At 41.6% G+C, this 20446-nt stretch overlaps 1 protein-coding gene across 1 annotated transcript in view; it reads left to right on the forward strand.

Annotated features, from left to right (window-relative positions):
* sema6bb (sema domain, transmembrane domain (TM), and cytoplasmic domain, (semaphorin) 6Bb) overlaps nt 1-20446 on the forward strand; it is a 191583-nt gene that overhangs the window by 44903 nt on the left and 126234 nt on the right. Inside the window, 2 exon segments of the mRNA XM_034179613.1 lie at nt 6405-6465; nt 6642-6704. Of these exon segments, the coding sequence (XP_034035504.1) occupies nt 6405-6465; nt 6642-6704 (124 nt within the window).

The following is a 20446-nucleotide window of genomic DNA, read 5'->3' on the forward strand; positions in this document are numbered from 1 at the left end:
GTAAGTTCATGCTTCTTTGCGAAGAGTTATGAGCCAATAATTCAGTTAATCTCAGTGTAGTCAACATATCAGATAAAAATAAATCCAAACACTGCTCACATGTTCCTACTTTTTTTTTTGATACACATAGTAACACCCTATATTCTATTCCTCATACACATATCAACAAGCGAAAACACACAAGCCACAGGCTTTGCATCATTCAAACAACCTGCAGCAGAAAGAAGTGATGAGGAGAAAAAGAGAAGCAGCAGCGTAAATAATTCCTCCTCCTCTGCACTGTCGGCCGTGCCGGCTGCCAGCCTCTCTGGCTGGAAGGCCTGTTGCTGTATTCATTATGTTAATGCCGAGATGACACTGAAGCAAGCTGGATCAGATTACACCTCAAACTCTGGACCGCTCAGCTGTTTGCTGAATGCTTAAACTCCGACCTGTTAAGTCGGGATGCACGGAGGAATTGTTTGGTGATTTTACACTTGTGTGCCGCTTACTCATTGTCCTGTTTCACTGAGGTTGACTAAGAGTGGGAATCTTTTGACAAGGCAGCAGAAAGTGGTAATGAATTATTCAGGAGTTAGTCAATGGCAAAGCCTGTACACATTTTTACGGCTGTCTCTTTCTCTCGTGCATACTGTACCTGCACGCCGGTGTACGTACCTAACGGGTTTTGTCGCTGGTCCACTCTGAGTAAGGATTAACAAAAGCTCCGTTCTCACTTTAACGGATATGCAGCACAGAATTTCACAATTTACAACCGTGACAAGCCAGCGTGGGAAGATCAGAGTGGCCCATGGTTGGATGGTGTAACACAACACGCTTATACCATGCAATGTGTGCAAAAACATCCATATCATAACCCCAGCAGAGCCATAGCATAGCTTTACCATAAAGGTGGTAAGTAAGTCCCTTCGGCTGCTCCCTTGTTTTCAGTCGGGGTCGCCACAGCAGATCCGAGGTGGATCTGCATGTTGATTTGGTACAAGTTTTCCTGATGCAACTCCAATCAACTTGGAGAAATATGGCAGCGGTGGGGCTTCAACCGGGAACCTTCTACACTGAAATCAAGTGCACAAACCTCCCAGTGATGTTTTGGACGACCCAGTCTCACGCTTATTATCGTGTTCCCTTCACAAAATGAGTCACATCTTCATGACACAGTTTTTACCCGAGGCCATCAAATATGGCCATAAGGTACTGCGAAGGCTTTTTGTCCGTCCGTCCATCCCTATGTCCATCCGTCTGTCCGTCTGTGCTCAGCATAAGTCCAGTCCTATTAATGCCAGACTCTTGAAATCCACAGGGAACATTCTTGGAACACAGACCTTGGACTACTTCAAAGATGTCTAACCTTGACCTATTTTAAGAGGTTTAAAAAGTCGCATTCTATTATAATCTAATCCATTTAGTTTTTGAGTGATGCTGGTGACAACCAATCAAAGTACAGCTGTACCGATACGTCAGTCGCTGGTCTCTTCAAAACTGCTTCGTTTTGTGTGTTTATATACGTTTCTCAAATATTATGTAAAAGCTAGCGAGAAATTAACACTTCTAAAACTGAAAATGTTGTTTTCTGAACCTGATAACACCTCTGAATTTATTTACGAGACATTTCACCGAGGTTAGCATGGTGAAGTCGCTTCCTGGTGTAGCTACTTGGTAACAGCTTCATTTCTGGTATATTATGTCAAAGCTAGCGAGAAATAAACACTTCTAAAACTGAAAATGCTGTTTTGTGAACCTGATAATACCTCTGAATTTATTTACAAGACATTTCGCCGAAGTTAGCATGGAGAAGTCGCTTCCTGCTGTAGCTACTTGGTAACAGCTTTGTTTCTGGTATATTATGTAAAAGCTAGCGAGAAATTAACACTTCTAAATCTGAAAATGTTGTTTTCTGAACCTGATAACACCTCTGAATTTATTTACGAGACATTTCACCGAGGTTAGCATGGAGAAGTTGCTTCCTGCTGTAGCTACTTGGTAACAGCTTCATTTCTGGTATATTATGTAAAAGCTAGCGAGAAATAAACACTTCCAAAACTGAAAATGCTGTTTTCTGAACCTGATAACACCTCTGAATTTATTTACAAGACATTTCACCGAGGTTAGCATGGTGAAGTCACTTCCTGGTGTAGTTATTTGATAACAGCTTTGTTTCTGGTATAACTGATCGGCCTCCTCTGGAGGTCCTTCAACTATGTGGACGAGAGGATGTTTATTGCTTTATACAAGACTATGATTCTCCCTCACCTCAAATGCGCAGCAGTGGTATGGTCTCCTTACATGTGGGGCCTTGCTGAAGAATTAGAAAAGGTGCAACGGAGGGCCACAACACAAGTTCCATCTCTATTAAAAACCTGTCATACAAAGAACGACTGAAAAGGCTAAAGCTACCCTCCCTTATCTACCATTGGCTGAGAGGTGATTTTATTACAATGTATAAATTCCTCAATGAAGATTCCCCCGTAATCCCACCTAGCCTGCAACTGGCCTCTCCGGATATTGTCACAAGTGGACACAATAAGAAATTAATTTGAAACCACTGCAGAACAGAGCGCCACAGGCATATTTTCTTGAATAGAACAACTGTCTGGTGGAATTCTTTACCCATATCCATCATCAGTAGTAGCAGCATAAACAACTTTAAGAACAACCTCAACACTCATTTCAAGACCCGCCCAATCATGTTTAACTTTAGCGCAATAGATAAACCAACTTCCCCCATGCAAACAGTATACTAAGTAATCCTGATGAATTTAGGCTGAGCGGCTCCAGCCTACTCAGCCGTAGAGGATGGTAAATGGTAAATATTAAGTAAAAGCTAGCGAGAAATAAAGACTTCTAAAATTACAAATGCTGTTTTTGTAATCTGATAACACCTCTGGAGTCATTTACAAGACATTTTCGGACATTAACTTGCATGCTAACTTTCGCTAACTCAAAGCTAACTTCCTATGTAGTTAAATTTGTCTCATTAATAACTACAAATGCACAGAGGGTGATGTACAAATATTCCTTGATTTGCACAACATGAACAAATAATGATTTCATTTGAACATGAAAATTCAGTAAGGTATATCTTCTATTATACATTCCAAATACAAGTTGGAACTCTACTAGTGTATACTAAGGTACATCTAAATATCTTATAAAAGAAAAGAGTAGAGCCACTTAGGTGCCTGGTCTTGAGAACCAGGGGTGGTAGGTTGAAAAGCTTTTTTATCCCATGGGAACTCTCCCTACCCACCTAAAGGCCCGGTCCCACTGGTGTTTAGGAAGATTTGTGTATGAATTGCGCACAAAATTGGTTTATATTTGCAAAACAGCCGCAATATCCATGAAACATGCTTGTATGAGTCGCCTGACATCTGCACACATCCGCAATTATCCGCAGAGGCACATTTTTCTGTTGCCAGGATTTTTGAGCTGCACAAAATTTTGGTTGCAGATGACATCCGGCTTACATAAACAATACATACTCAATACATACTCAGTCTATACGCTGTATATCTGCCGTTATCCGCTAATATCTGCAACTGACGGGGTATTGCAGCTTGGCAGCGGACTGGGACAGTGTGTAAAACGTATATATAGCGTGCCTATCACGTCCACATCACAAACTAAAATAAGCTGTAGTGAATGCATACAGATGGGCCATGAATAAAGCGTTTGTATTACGTCTGCTTTGCATCTGATTTGTGGACAATTTGTGAATGCATAACAGACACTTCACGTAAACCCAAAGTACTTTATAAATGTGGCAGAAATCGACATACTTACTAGTCATTGCCAGTCCAGCTGTGGAGATGTACAGATGTAGTTATGGATCCCCAAAGACGTAGTGTGATAGTTGCTGCCATCCAATAACATACCAATCACTTTGTCCAAGTCCAGCAATTGCTCCAGAGGCTGTGGTGTTGGTGTGAATAATGATGCCGAAAGGCCAGAGTACGCTTCTTTTATGACCACAATGCAGATGCCGCGCATACAAAATACAACCGCTGTTCCCGCAACACGTGCGCAATGCATTCTCAGTACATCCGTAATACTTCCGTGATAATCGCAATGCATCCAATCTGTTTCCTCAATACATGCATTATACATCCGTGATTGTTTGTCATATATTCGCTATACATTATTAATATATGTGTAATTCATACTGAGAAATGTGTCATTTTTGGCCAGTTTTGTTGCGGACGACAATGAACGCTCAACATTTGTATACTCAATTCATATGCAATTAATCGTCTTCCCAGTGGGAGAGCAGCTCAAGAATATGGACAGCATATGGACGGCCGAGGGTATTCTAGCATTGCGTTATATTTTTATTTTACTATTTCTAATCCTACCCCGATGGTATCACGAACCAATAGATTAATGTACTTTTTGTGATGCCATCATGAAATGCCATGAGATAGGGTTGGTTTTATAAATATACAGGGTGTTTCAAAATATTTTATATCATTTGATGTGTAAATATCTAAGTAACTACATAGTATAGGCAGATGAAACTAAACAGGCTTAATGTTGAGCACAATAACATTTATTCATCAAAATCTGAATGAGAAACTCAAAGGTATGTGGATTTCATGAACGATTTCACACGTTTGCAATATGTGCACCGCCTGTGACACAGCACACGTCAAGTCGGCGACACGCCAAACTGTCGTTGGAGGAATTGGGGTTTCCTCTGCTTATGAATTTCTTGGGGCTTTGCAAAAATGTATCCCCAAACCACTGGACTACCTCTTCTGATACTGGCGGTCATCCACATCCTTTTATTCTGCACAGACAGTCTACTGCTTTGAACGTTTTGTGCCATGTCCAAATCTGCATTGCATTTGGTGCATTTTTAGCGAATTCTCTCGCAAATCCACGCTGCACACTCTTGTTTGAATGTGTTTGAGCATAAGCTAACACAAAATGCCTTTCTTTTCCAGTGAATGGCATTTCTATACCTGAAAAGAAAAAACATAAACACAATAAACATAGAGATTTGAGTTCTTTCAACGCATGCTGTAAATTTAAGATCAATTGAATGAAAATTGGCACTTATTAGATTACGAAATTATATACATTTTTCTGAAACACTCTGTGCAACAACAATACAGGCTCCACGAACATGCAAGAGATTACCATTGACTGCAAGAAGTAGTTTCTTGGGTGGCACTGTGGATTAGTGGTTAACAAGTGGACATAAAAAACAACATATTTTCATATTTTCATTAAAAATATATATATTTATTCCCACCCCTTCACCACAAGTCATTCATTGATATTTATTCAGCTTCCTCACTAACCTGTACCTATACTTATTAATTTTCCTTAATTTGTTAAAAAAAATTGTGTTCCAAAATAATCAGTGTTTCCAAAATTGTATATTGAGACATGTAGTGGACAAACACCCCCCTCACTATTACCACAATTTATTCCTAGTTCCGCCCCTGCTACTGCATGTGTGTGTTCATACATGAGCAAGAGCTTGTCCAAAGACATGTGCACATGATAATCCATCTGTGAGTGAAAGAGAGAAAGGGAGAGAGGACACGCAGTGCTGAAGGAAGGCAGCACAGGATCAGAGATGCAATCGATATTGCTGCAATAACACAGCTATGGCAGATTTACAGATTAGCTCTTTCAGAAGCCAATCCTTTGCTCAGACTGAGCTATGCTTCCCATCCTCCTTCGCACATACCGAGGCCTTGATCAATATGCGAACGTCAGCTGTTAGCTTCCTTGACTAATTCTCATTCGTTTGCAACTTCCAAGGTTACTACAGGATTCTCAGCAGATTAACAACGAGACAAAGCAGTTTTCAGAGAGCATCATGAATACATGTATGCTGTTTGGGGTTTGGCCCACATGTTGTCAGCATGTGGGAGTGTGCACGCATCACCGCAACAATGTGATTAAATCATCCATTTATTCAATTTCAGGCTTTTGAATAAGACTGATAAGCGAAAATCGGGCCTTGCGGCAAATCCAACGCAGCAAGTCAAGTTTAATGAGCGGAGGCAAAAGGCAAAGGGGAAATATGAGACATCATTATGCAGTCGTGTTCCATTCTTCACGTATAGAAATGTAAAGCTGTTCCCTAATCTCTGCAGGGCTGATGGACTTTAAAGGAGAAAATGTCTCTAATGTGTAAGGATCACACAGCTGCATGTCCTGGAACAAGATTACACACAACCTACAGAATGGCACAGCAGTTAAACCACAGATTTACTATACACTGGGAATATTCATACTCAGCATTTGTATGAACTGCATGGTTTGGATTTCATCCAGACAAATCCTATATCGACTGTGTGTCTCTGTGGTACCTTTGTCTGTGAATGAGTGTTCACCTTTGTTTTGTTGTCCGCTGCTTGGCATTAACTACCTCTTTCATTCTTTCTGTCCAGAGATGACCTTTTCCGTGTGGAGCTGGACATCATTGCAGGAGATGAGATATTCTACAGCAAGGTGAGCGGTGTATGTGCAGACAGCCGCAGCGTTTAGACCGCTTTTGGTGCATGTTATACTTGTCATTAGGTGGAAAAATAGTAATGCTAGTGTGAATAATCACCTGTGTGTGTGTGTGTGTGTGTGTGTGTGTGTGTGTGTGTGTGTGTGTGTGTGTGTGTGTGTGTGATATGCAGAAAAGAACATGGGAATCAAACAAGAACGACATCAGGATCTGCAGGATGAAGGGCAAACACGAGGTGAGACAGTGTGTCTCTTTCTCATAGGTGTCTCTTGGATGGGGATTGATGGGACTTTGCCCCCCCCCCCCCCGACATAAAAATGTTTTTAGCCCAATCATATGTTTTCAATCACAGTCTCTCACCATTTTCTGAGGGATCTGATCAGTGGTGGGCACAGCTAACCAAAAAGTTAGCTTTGATAACCATTAATCCGATAATTGAAAAGTTATCTTTTATGACGCTAAACCGATAAACTGCTAAAAAATTAATCTTTATTACAGATAACTGATAACTTTTAGTATTGATTCAGACGCGGCCACATCCGATTACACTGTTGGCTTCTGATAAACCAGTTTTACTTCAAGCGCCACAGGGGCTGCTGGGTAAATTCAAGGATCACAAACACAAAAAGAATGCACAAAAATGAATGAATAAAAAAATAAAACCCCAAACACTGTCATCATCTTTCAAAAGCAGTAAAACACAGTATTAGAAGTCACAGTTTATCTCGGTATTATATACACCGTCATTTACGAACTAAAAGCTGCTGCTTTTTTCACACGCTTTGAACCCTGCAGCTTAAACAAACAAAATACGTCCATTAATGCATTGATTGGCAGAATAAAATACACGTAGTAAATATAAATTCTTACCTGTTAGTTTCAGTGGGGTTCATTAAATTCTGAAGAAATAATCCACATAAAGCATCCTGATTATCCAGAACGGTGTCTAAGAAAAGTCCCTGTGTATCACAGCTGCGCCGTGAGATCTCTCTCCCACCGAGTCTTGGCGATTAAATTATACCATCAGCCACAAAGAAATAAAATAAAATATTGTTAAAATTAGTCCATTTTGTTTTTGCATCGAGCGGACAGTAACAAGTGAACCTGAACTACACTACCCACAATGCTCCCTGCGTCAATCGGCCAATCACGTTTTGCACTTAATGATGACGTCATCAGCAAGCAACAGCCACAAACACACAACAGAATGTTTGATTTTAGGATTTACAAACGTTTTTGACCGTTAAACTTTGCTCACTTTACCAGCAGAAAAAAATGTTACTGGACTGAAAGTTATCAGAACTAAATTTATCAGAAGATAATTGGTCCGCTGACAGTTTTAAAAGTTATCTGAAAAGCTAATCCGCTAGCAAAAACATTAGCTTCGATAATTATTGGTTATCAGATTAGCTGAACTGTGCCCATCACTGGATCTGATGCACTGATGTCATCAAACCACGCCCTGAGACACTATACCTCCATGTTTTGTTTTGTTTTTCGGAGCTGCAGGTATGTGAATATGTCCCTGATATTAAGTACCCGGACATCTACAACTATTTTGTCAGAGATAAAAGTTAAAGGGTCCGTGAACATGATCATTATAAGACATGTCTCAGATCATTACAGCAAAGGTGAGTTGCTTTGTGCACCGTTTTGTTTTTTGAATGGTGACAATGAAAATCACGCGCATCCACAGCACACGGGTTAGTTTATGTTGTTCCTCCTGCTTTGTGAGATACGCAGGTAAAATACATGTTAAATACTTTTCATACCAAAGCAATTACTTTAACGATTGTCAGTGACTATGTTTACATGCAGCCAATAACCCTTTCATAACCTTTTCATAACCGGAATACTAGCAATAACCCGGTTGCGCACGGCCATGTAAACACCCGCAAAAACCTTAATATGCTCATATTCCGTTTTTTTAAAACCCAAATATGACCCCTGGGTTACTCCTTTTCTAACCTGAATATCAGTTCATATAAACACGCATCGGGATATCCCCATAGAAAGGAACATTATTTTGTGTTCTGCGTATGTCCTATCCACAAGGAATCTTGGTCTTCTGAGTACAGCAACTACTTGTATGTGGCGCGCGCAACCCACCGGACACCACAGAAGCAGAGGTAAACAAGCATGGGGAAATCCAGACGCGGCAGCACAGCACCACACTTTTGGAGTGAGGAGGAAACCGAGTACTTCATTAGTATCGTGAAAGACATGAATATAATGTCTTTTATTGACGGTAGAAAGTATCGAGATAGCGACATTTACAAGAAGGTGGCCGAAAAGCTACTTGAAGCAGGATTTGCACGAACACCAGACCAAATCAAGCACTGGTGGAAGACGTGCGTCGCTGTTTAGATGGGGATATTCCAAATGATACCAATGACCATGTATACAGGAGTAAAGCCCCGTTTACACATAGATGGTAAGAGCTCCCGGAAGCATCCCGGAAGAGTTTTTGGCCGTCTTAAGGATCAAACACCGTTGTTAACGCCGGCACTAGGGGACGTGGCTTAGTTCCGGCTTTACCGGGAATCGTCAAAAAAATTATTCAACATGTCGAATAATTCCGGGAGCGCTCCCGGAGAATTCGCATGACGACGGAGACAACGCGAACAAGGGGGTTTGATACTTTTTAATCGCCGTTTCATCCTGCCCCTTCCTGTAGTGCCGCAGTTCACACCACCGTAATTGGCGGCCGGCGTTGTATCCCCAATCAACGGCGTGTAAAACGGAGATAGAGCCCACATCAGCGTTTTAACCGGTGACAGAGTCAGACAAAACGGCGGCGCTAGCGGACAGTATGCCGTTCTAAATGCCACCTCCCGGTTAACGGTGTTCCAAACATCCGATAGGCGGCGGTCAGTATAAAAACGTTAGCGCGCTGCATGCAGGTCTCTCACTCGCGGCCAACTCCAGATATTTTTGCAGAGAAGCTCCAGTATGCCTCCTAAAAGAAAATTGGTAGCGGCAAGGACTTACCAAGAGGTCTGGTTCAGATGCAGAGGGGAGGCCTGTGGTGGAGACGGAGCAACACGCTGAGGAGGGGAAAAGGAAGGAGAAGAAAAGGCTGATGATCTCCCTCCCCCTGCAGTGACAGAGGCATGTATTCCTGCTGCTTCAGCCTATTATACTCTGGGGGCGGTGCCTATATGCAAATGTTCCTGGAGTAACGCAGGATTTGCCTGGATAAAACCAGCGGTACACAGGGCATTATCGGCGGCAGCAGAACACCGCCGTTCTCACGTGCGTCTTAACCTGCGATTGTAAAGGATAGAACTGGGTATTAACCCCCGTTGCCTGACGTGTGCCGGATGCTACGGCATCAAAACGCCACTTTATTTGGCGGATTTAGCAGCGTTTTATCCGCGTATTTGCGTCTAGTACGGCGGTCAAAATGCCGGCAAATGCTCCACCCCTTTCCACCGCGAAAACAGCCGGAAGTACCGCGAACTTCGCTCTACGTACTACCTGCCGACAAAACCATCTATGTGTAAATGGAGCTTTACTCTGTCTGCTTAAGCATGTAAACCGGTTATTCCTAATGATTCAGAAACCGGAATATTGACCTTATCCCGAATATTAACAGCATGTAAATGTAGCCATTGTTTTGTCACAAATGCAGAGTTTGTGCGTTTACCGACATTCTCATGCAAAACGTTGGTTTGGCTTTAGCGATTGTTAATAAAACAGCCTATCGGTGCTCTGACAGGCTGAAAACAGTCTAAACCAGTTTGATTCATGACATTTTGTTCTGTTTGATTCTAAAACGGTTTGATTCCTGTTCTCACAATGTGGACTGTCCCGTTGTCCACCTTATGAGAGCGAGCTAATAACGCAGCTTATGGATGAGCGAACACAGCTTCTGTCACTTTGTTTATCATCCAGCATGCCGGTATACTGATGGCTTCTGGATTTGATGACGTCACGTGCACACCCTCTATAGCACTTCCATTTTCAGTAGCACCCATGAGGTCTTGTTTTATTACAGCACTGGGATCAACTGAACAAAATCACTCCAATCATGTAAAGTCGGCTTCATACAGGACGAGCTGATATGAAATAGAGCCAATCCAATAAGACGTCTGGTTGAAAACTCACAATGTAGTATGTGTCAGGATGTGTTGGCAGAATACAACTCTTTCTGATCCAATATGAGGGGTTTTGGTTCAATTTTAGAGTTTTGGAAATGTCAAACCCCAGATTTTTCACAAGGAAACAGAAGATGTACACTTTATGAAGTTCTTGTAGCTCGGATCAAGAGAATTATTCTTTTATGAAGTCTGTAGAAAAGATGTCTCCTCTCATGGTCCAACCCGGACTGTTTTTGTCATAGTTGTTGGTTGCAGTTTATTCTGACAGCAAATGACAAAAGCTGCTTGGGATCGTGTCCATTGCAAATGTTGACCACGACCACTTTTCTACATGATCTCATGCCAAGATCATGATGAAAAGTGTTTGAATCTATCAGTTTGTGATACCGTGATGAAAATGTAACACATTTTGTGACAGTATCACAGAATTGTTTCCCGATGGTACCACGAAATTTAGTGTTAGGGTTAGGGTTAGGATTAAAAAGAGGGAACTAAACTTGACTGTGTCATGGAAATGTGATGCATTTTATGACAGTATCACGAAAAAAAAAAATGACAAGTAGCTGTGTCATTTCTATCTTGTTCATGTTTTCTACTGTGTCCTGCACTATAAAACTGTCTCGGTGTCTCGTATCAAGTGGCACGTTAGCACACGTTATCGTTATCATGACCTCTACACGTACAAAAGCACCTGATGTGACTCTACACATGTTGACTGTGGCGTGACTGGCTGAAACAAAACACATACTTATGTATAATTTTTTTCATGTTCTGTCTTTGTTTTTTACAAATTTAAGTTTTTATTTGTTTGATTTTTTTTTTTTTTTATGCCCAAAATACAGGAATCACAATTTGATATGGGCGTTTAAAAATCACAGTTCAAACTAGACTGAAATCACAAAAACAAAAGTTTAGTTTTACTGTCTTAATCAATAAAAAAAATGGTGCCATGGATCACTCAGCTGGACTAACGGAATTTATCTGGTGTCACAATTAATAAGTGAACAGTGGGTTTAAAATATAATTTTGGATGCTTCACTGGTATAATTTCTTCTGTGTGTTTTTGGCTCATTTTCCTTCAAACTGGAGCTGGTTGCTTGTTTGTTTCTTTGTTTTCTTTTCTCATTCTGACTAGTTCTTATTTTTGCTGTAAAATTAGATTAAATTAGATCGAACCTTATTGATCCTTTGGGAAGACTCCCTCAGGGAAATTGAGGTTCCAGCAGCATTGTATAGCAGCATACAGGGTAAGAAGCACACAGAGTATCAAAAGTGAAAGTAAAAAGTTTGAAAAACAGTTTGCAATATAAATATACAATATAAATACCAGACATACTGATCATTACTGGTTTACTGGCTACTACTGTTCCTCTCATTCCCAACCTCTGTCTTCCTGTTACTCCTCCTCCCCCTGAGTGAGGAGTTGTCAATGCAGACAAATATTTTCCTGCATGAGAAAATTTTGTGTGTACAGGGGCATAAAATTCATCAACTGACCCGCTGTTGCACGTTGCGCTGCGCGCAGACACTGTGGCTGTAACACCAGATTGAATGAGACCAAATATGCTGAACTCACACTTAGCTCCTTCAATCTTATTTTGCACTCTCTCCACATGCACACATGAACCCACACCACATGTTCCACCGTGCTGACTGGCGTTCAGGTTGTACGGTGACTGTGATTCCTCTCATTCGTGCACACGGATCATCAGACAGAGCCACACTCCCACCTGTGTTCCACCATCAGCAGTTTGGGATAAAGTGCCTGCCCTCATAAAAAGGAGGTGGGTGTCACAAAACCAGAGATGCGAGGAAGAGAATGGAGAGAAATGTCCCAGTGTCCAGCAGCCCATGTCCAAATACACCTCACGTCTCCAACACCAACACACCTGATGCACACAAGTAGCCCAGACTCAGTGCGTGCACGTGGGGATGTAGCGGTGATAGCTGTGGTCAGCGAGTGTGGAGGCGGGTTGTAGGATCTGTGGGCTGTGTCAGCCTCCAGGCAGGGAGAAGCAAAAAGACAGAAAGAAACACCTGACATTAGAGCTGTGTGAGACAGCAACACAATGATGATCAGAGGGGCCGCAACAAAAGGCAAAGCTGAGAGGGGAGTAAGGAGAGGAGAGACGAGGGAGGACAGAGAAAGGGGGGGGGGGGGGGGGGGGGGATACCGTCATTTCCAGACTATAAGCCACTACTTTTTTCACATGTTTGAACACTGCAGCTTAAACAATGATGCGGCTATTTTTTTGGAATTTTACAGGCTTTCTCATAAGTCAAAATACATCAATTAATCCTGTCCATTGATTGGCTGAAAGCTGCGGTCCTCATGCAGAGTAAACTCACACACAGTAAATATAAAGTCTTATCTGTTGGATACATCATCACATCCTGAAGAAAAATGATCCGCATAAAGCCTCCTGATTTTCAAAAACGACATCTGAAAATACTTTAATTCCTTGTTGTGGCTGAAGTAAAGTCCGTCTGTGACACATGCACTTTGCACCACAATTGCTCCCCCGCACCGGGTCTCTGTCTTTGCGCCACAAGTTGAAAAAGTCACAGCGCCCAGTTAATGTCTCAGTTACCACAGGCACCAGGCGAGTCTGGCTGCACACAATGAAATTATCTCATGTTCCACAAAAAAAACAAAAAACAAAATACTCAGGTTTGCCTCCGTGTGGAGCGGAGACGCTGCGCGACACCATGCGCACCCTCGACAATATTTACGCGTAACACCTTCAGGGAAAAAAGCATTCACAATACTTATTTAATTAAAAGTTAAAAAATCTTTCTTTCGAACATCTTTCTGTGTAAATATCTTGTGTTACAATGTGGACACCTGCAGCTTATAGACAAGTGCTGCCTATTTATGTACAATTGTTTTTCCTTTTTAAAATTGGCGGGTGCAGCTTATATTTAGATGCACTCTATAGTCTGGAAATTACAGTAGGTGCTTCTGGGTCCCACTTGTCCGGCCGTGTGGACCTGCTGTTGTTGACTGAGGTACAAAAGAGCTTCCTGATGCCCGGTAACACCGTGAGCCACTTGGCCACGCGAGGGAGATATGAATGGGTCTGCATGCATGTGCACATCTCACGCTCACTAGGCTCAGACTGATTTTGGAAAGCTGACAGTGATTACGCTGTAGCCGCTGCAGTCAAGAGTAATGTTTGTGATGTTAAAATAGAACTATCCATGTGGCTGTTTGGAGTTCAAAATAACTGAACTTGGATAAACAAGCATCTGGAAAAAGTAGACAATTTGAGGAATGTTTGGCATTCCTAACAATAGACTAAAAGAATGGGAAAGATTTCACATTGGAGCTGGAAGTACTGTACGTATACCAAGCTGTCATTGAAACACTCTAAGAAATGAAATGCTATATTTATTTAATCTCAACCAGTCCCATAAAACTTGGCTGTTTCTCAGAGATATTTTTTAACATATTGCCTCTCCTCTCTGTATTTGTGTAATATTTTTGACTGCATCCTTTAACGTCTGTTTTTAAAACACTTTGTGATTTCTACTGACTTGCTGAACAGGTTTATATTATGACCCGACCCCTATAATAAAGTAGACTAGTGGTTTTCATCAGTAAAAGAGCAAACTCAGCTTACTGGGCTGCGCTAGAGGTGTTCCAACAATGAACTAATATTCAGAGGAAAGAAGGAAAGCAAAATCCCAGATCAGCAACATCCCAAACTTTTACTGCAGGGCTCCCATTTTGTAGATAAGGATATTTTGAATTGCCCCCCCACCCCACCAACTCTAACACACACATACACGTCATTTGCTTGTAAACTCCACTAGAATTTATTTTAAACATTGTAATTCATAGAAATCCATGACTTCTTATTAAACAAAACAAAGTGACAAATTGCTTTTACAGTGAAATTTTTTTTTTACTTGTCCACCGTCACGCAATGGAGGGACATGGAAATACCGTCCTTCCATCTGTGTACATCCAAACCTTTTCACTCTCTGTAACTTTTCACAGATTTGAGACAACTTTACCAAACAGGTAAAAGGCATAAAGACAATAGGGACCCATCCCTTGAAGGTCTATGTCAAGTTTGATGATGAGTGACGACCAAATATTTGAAGGTGACAGAGCCAAAGCTAATGTCTGTGTGTGATGAAGACTCTACTCTCCATAACTTTCCAAGGATTTCAAACAGGTTGATCAAATTTTCAGCAAACATGCATCCCTGCAAGGTCTAGGCCAACTGTGATGGTGACAGGGGTTACAGCAGGCTTTCAGGCCAATATCACATTTTTAAAAATGTATTTCTCACAAACCTATTCATATTCTGCTTGCAGTGCTCAAGCATAACCATCATCAGTGTTAGTAAAAAAAAATACCCAAAATGCTCTCATATAAAAATAAAATATTATTTAATATATAAATATTATATGCATAATATCTTAACCTAAATATGAATCACATTTTAATTGCACTGGTTGCTTAGTGCATCATAAAAAGCAGTGCAGCTGAAGCAGACATAAAAATCCAACTCAATCCATCTCAGCACACAGCCAAGATATCAAAGGAGTTGCTTCAGGACAACTCTGTGAATGTCCTTGAGTGGCCCAGCCAGAGCCCAGACCTGAATCCAATTGAACATCTCTGGAGAGATCTGAAAATGTCTGTGCACCAACACTCCCCATCCAACCTGATGGAGCTTGAGAGGTGCTGCAAAGAGGAATGGACAAAACTGCCTAAAGATAGGTGCACCAAGCTTGTGGTGTCATATTCAAGAAGACTTGAGGCTGTAATTGCTGTCAAAGGGGCAACAATAAAGTATTGAGGAAATGGTGCAAATACATATGTACATGTGCTTTCTTAGTTTCTTATTTTTATTAAATTTCCAAAAAATCAAAAAAAAAATGTTTTGCTGTTGTCATTATGGGGTGTTGTGAGTAGAATTTTGTGGGAAAAATTAATTTTGGAATAAGGCTGTAACATAACAGTGTAAAAAGTGAAGCCCTGTGAGTACTTTCCAGATGCACCGTACCGTGAAAAGCCATGTACAGAGTTCACCCAAAACCTTTGAGTACAACAGCCAACCTTCTTCTTTCTATTTGTTTTTAATCATCTTTAATCATTTTTTTTAATGAGCAAAATTTTATCCCTGCATTCATCCTAAATTTGAAACATCTGTACAGCCTTAGGTTTCACTGTGTTTTGTGTAGCAGTGCACAAACCTCACATATGAATTTGCAAATACAGACTATTGCATAGTGGTAATGTGGTTTCACTGAGGTGTCCTTGAGCAAGGCCATTATTTCCTAAATTGGTCCTGGTGCATAACTTCCGCAGTAGCACTGACACTGTGACCTTGGTTGGTGTGTGTGTGGGTGTGTGTTATCACCATCAGATCTTTATAATGTGAAAAGAAGAAAATTTTAAGTGACGTTCTGATCACCACCAAACTGTGCCTCCTCGTCCTTGAGCTAAGGACGCTGCAACACAAAATTTGATTCTAAACTGTAAATGATTTTCTAAGTTATAGCACACAAGCAGACAGACAAACAGGGCTGATCACATAAACTTTGCCCACCTCTCATTTTTTAGATTTAATGACACCCCTGTGGCACATTGCAACAAAATGTTCTTTATTTTATGCATTAAGATAGCGATAATCACAGAGCTTTTCTATTGGCCACAGGGGCGTAGGCAGAAATCATAAAACGGGTGGGCCCAGAAAAAAAATCAGACGGGCCCAACCTTTGGGGTTGTAGGTAAGATGTAGGTATTATAATACACTGTTTGAAAAAGTGTGCCTTGTTTGGACATCGCAAGCAATGTTATCACTTAGCCTACAGCACTGGCAAAGTGAGCACACAGACGTGACAGGTGTGACACAAGTACTCTTCATGGATAATGCAGCGCCATACACACACACACACACATTCAGTGCAAGTCTGGTAGCCTACTTGGCTCGGCCTAAACCCAAAGGTATTTAAATAAGGCATTGTTTCAAAAATGAATTCCAAGTTTAATGATGAACACATCTCAGCCAACTGCACAGAAACTGTGTGCACAGTTACACAGACACAAAGTGTCAGACATAAGCACCCCATGGACAATGCAAGCAGCAACGCAACGCTTAGTCACGTAAAGCCCTTTAAAATAAAAATTCAAAATATATCCACAACATGAAAACAGGTTGGCTCGGCAGCCAAATTATGAAATTGATAAACAATGGAAACCATGGCTCGGCGGCCAAATTAAAAACCATCAGAATGGACACCAACATGATTTGTGGCAGTTGCAATATAATATTAACAATTAGGCCTATTTAGAAGAAAAAAGTAATTAATGGTCTCACACTTACATTTGATGAATCCTTTTAATGCTACAGCAGGAGACGACGGGGTTTTTTGTTGAACTCTCTTACCACGTCATCATAGTCCAACGATTCGGTCAGTTCTCTTTCAAGGGAAAGCACGGAGAGTGCATTCAGTCTGTGAGTCAACATGGATGTTCTGGTGGACGTTTTATCCGATTAACAGTAGAAAATAGCCGTTCGACAGTGCATGTTGTTATTGGCATTGTGATGAGGGCCCGCAGAAGACTATTTATTTGAGGAAAAATGTGCTCCCTCGTTTATCGCAGGAGTTACGTTAAAAAATAACCCGCGATAAATGAAACCCGCGAAGTAGTCAGTGCTGTTTTTTGCAATTATTATAGTTGTTTTAAGGCTGTAAAACCCCTCACTACACACTTTATACACTTTTCTCAAACAGGCATTAACATTTTCTCATTTTTCTGTCTTGTGTAAACACTCTCTTTTTTCTTCTGGGCGAGAAGATTATAAACAGACACACAGAACACAATGCGCGTGCTCTCCCTTCACTCACTGCCTCTGGAGGTACGGATGCGGGACCCGCAAAGAATCCAAGTCCTCTCTCGGTGGGCACAGAGCTCTGCGGCTGCGGTCAACATCTGGATCAAAACAGCGAGCGTAGTCTCTGGACCTGTTGCCAGATTTGGCGCAATTCCGCACAGCAGACAGGAGGGCGGTGTGAGTGGCCCGCTGCTGCGTTTACCGAGCCCGCAGAAAACGCATCGGAGGCAGTGAGAGCCGCGACCAGCCGCCTGATAAGGACACAGAACACAATGCACCGTTAAAAAAAAAAGCATGCAAAATTGCTCTAAAAAAAAAATCCGCACGAAAGGTGAACCGCGTTATAGCAAGGGACCACTGTACTCTGAAAATGAATTAATAAAAATCACAGAAGATGAACCTGATTTTTTTGACAAAATTTATTAATTGTAGCTCAGTGCTAATGCCATACCATATCATAGGAATACAATGAGGCAACAACAGGTGACTGTCGAGTGTCGACTCAGCCTTCTCATTGGATGGGGTGGGCCTGGCTGACAAGTGGGCGGGCCCAGGCCCATCCAGGCCCACCCCTGGCTACGCGTAAGATTGGGCACCATTCAATTCTACGCCTCGATTGATTTGTTTTTATTCATCATATCGGCGGTCAGCTGTGCTAAGTGAATATTTTATAAAAAATATTCATAAAAGGACTTCTTATCTCAACACATGTTAAACTTGCGGGTTGTTAAATTTATGTAAGCACTATCACCAACCTTCTTGAACCATTATCTGTTGTAAATATTCCTCTGTGCATGTTGCTTCCCTTCTTTATCGCTCCTCATACACCTTCATTATCCTCTGTGCATGTCTCCTCACACTTTCACCCTCCTTTCCTCTCCTCCATGTCACCTCCTGCAAATGTCCCGTTCTGCTTGGGGGATGGTTGTGTCAGATGTGATACATTCGCCACCTCTTAATTGGATTTGTAATTAAATATTTCTGCTTGGTTGATCACAAAGGGCATAGTATTCTCCTTAATTAGTCTGGAAATTCAATATCCTAATTCTTTAGGCTCTTTTGCACCCGTGTTGACCGAATCAGTATTGATGAATACGCAGCACTCTCGGTCTTGCATTCGTCTTTTCTGTATGTTCCTGTCTTGCTTTTCTTTATCGGCTTTGTCCTTCATTGTGTCATTATCTCTCGCGTATTTGTCTTTTGTATCCTGTCTTTCTGTCATTACCAGCTGCGCTTCCTTTCCTCTCCGTGAGAGCCAGAGATAAAAAAAGGTAAAGGTACTTGCTGCTACTGGCTCTGTGCCACCACATCAAAACATGGCAACATGGCGCATACCAGCAAGCAAAAGATCCCATATAGAGTGCGTTAAAAGAGCAGATGTGCCTCGTTGTAAGCAGCACTTAGTGAGATTGTTTGATCAATATTACATCGAGGAGCTGTGGGTTTTCTGCTGTGCAGTCTAGATAAAAACTGTCAAAAGGTGGTTCCAAAAGGCTTTTTGGCTCTGACATTAATCCTTCTGAAGATACCACACTTAAGAACTGTCACTTGCTTTTAATGTCTTTAAGATGTATACCCATTTCATTTTTCACAAAACTAATAAAATTTACTTTATGTTGAACTCAAAGCGTTTTATTATGATGCCTCAGATTCACTGCATTCACGCACACACAGATGTCAGGGTGTTGCCGTGCAAGTCCGTCAACTGCACACTGGGAGCACCTTGAATATACACTCAACAAAAATATAAACGCAACACTTTTGGTTTTGCTCCCATTTTGTATGAGATGAACTCAAAGATCTAAAACTTTTTCCACATACACAATATCACCATTTCTCTCAAATATTGTTCACAAACCAGTCTAAATCTGTGATAGTGAGCACTTCTCCTTTGCTGAGATAATCCATCCCACCTCACAGGTGTGCCATATCAAGATGCTGATTAGACACCATGATTAGTGCACAGGTGTGCCTTAGACTGCCCACAATAAAAGGCCACTCTGAAAGGTGCAGTTTTATCACACAGCACAATGCCACAGATGTCGCAAGATTTGAGGGAGCGTGCAGTTGGCATGCTGACAGCAGGAATGTCAACCAGAGCTGTTGCTCGTGTACTGAATGTTCATGTCTCTACCATAAGCTGTCTCCAAAGGCGTTTCAGAGAATTTGGCAGTACATCCAACCAGCCTCACAACCGCAGACCACGTGTAACCACACCAGCCCAGGACCTCCACATCCAGCATGTTCACCTCCAAGATCGTCTGAGACCAGCCACTCGGACAGCTGCTGAAACAATCGGTTTGCATAACCAAAGAATTTCTGCACAAACTGTCAGAAACCGTCTCAGGGAACCTGATCTGCATGCTCGTCATCCTCATCGGGGTCTCGACCTGATTCCAGTTCGTCATCGTAACCGACTTGAGTGGGCAAATGCTCACATTCGCTGGCATTTGGCACGTTGGAGAGGTGTTCTCTTCATGGATGATGCGAAGGAGATGTGTTGCACTGCATGAGGCAAATGGTGGTCACACCAGATACTGACTGGTATCCCCCCCCAATAAAACAAAACTGCACCTTTCAGAGTGGCCTTTTATTGTGGGCAGTCTAAGGCACACCTGTGCACTAATCATGGTGTCTAATCAGCATCTTGGTATGGCACACCTGTGAGGTGGGATGGATTATCTCAGCAAAGGAGAAGTGCTCACTATCACAGATTTCGACTGGTTTGTGAACAATATTTGAGGGAAATGGTGAGATTGTGTATGTGGAAAAAGTTTTAGATCTTTGAGTTCATCTCATACAAAATGGGAGCAAAACCAAAAGTGTTGCGTTTATATTTTTGTTGAGTATATTAAGGGACTTGTTGGTTTTCAGGGATTTGAACCGAATGCCCTCTGGTCACAAGCCCATAGTTTTAAACTCTTGATCATCACTTCTCCAGCAAAACATAACATGGACAGGGAAATGTCTACATGTCTACTTTCAGTGGCAGCTGTCTGCTGTCTTTGAAAATATAT

This window comes from Thalassophryne amazonica, chromosome 10, assembly GCF_902500255.1.
Source record: "Thalassophryne amazonica chromosome 10, fThaAma1.1, whole genome shotgun sequence".
NCBI lineage: Eukaryota > Metazoa > Chordata > Actinopteri > Batrachoidiformes > Batrachoididae > Thalassophryne > Thalassophryne amazonica.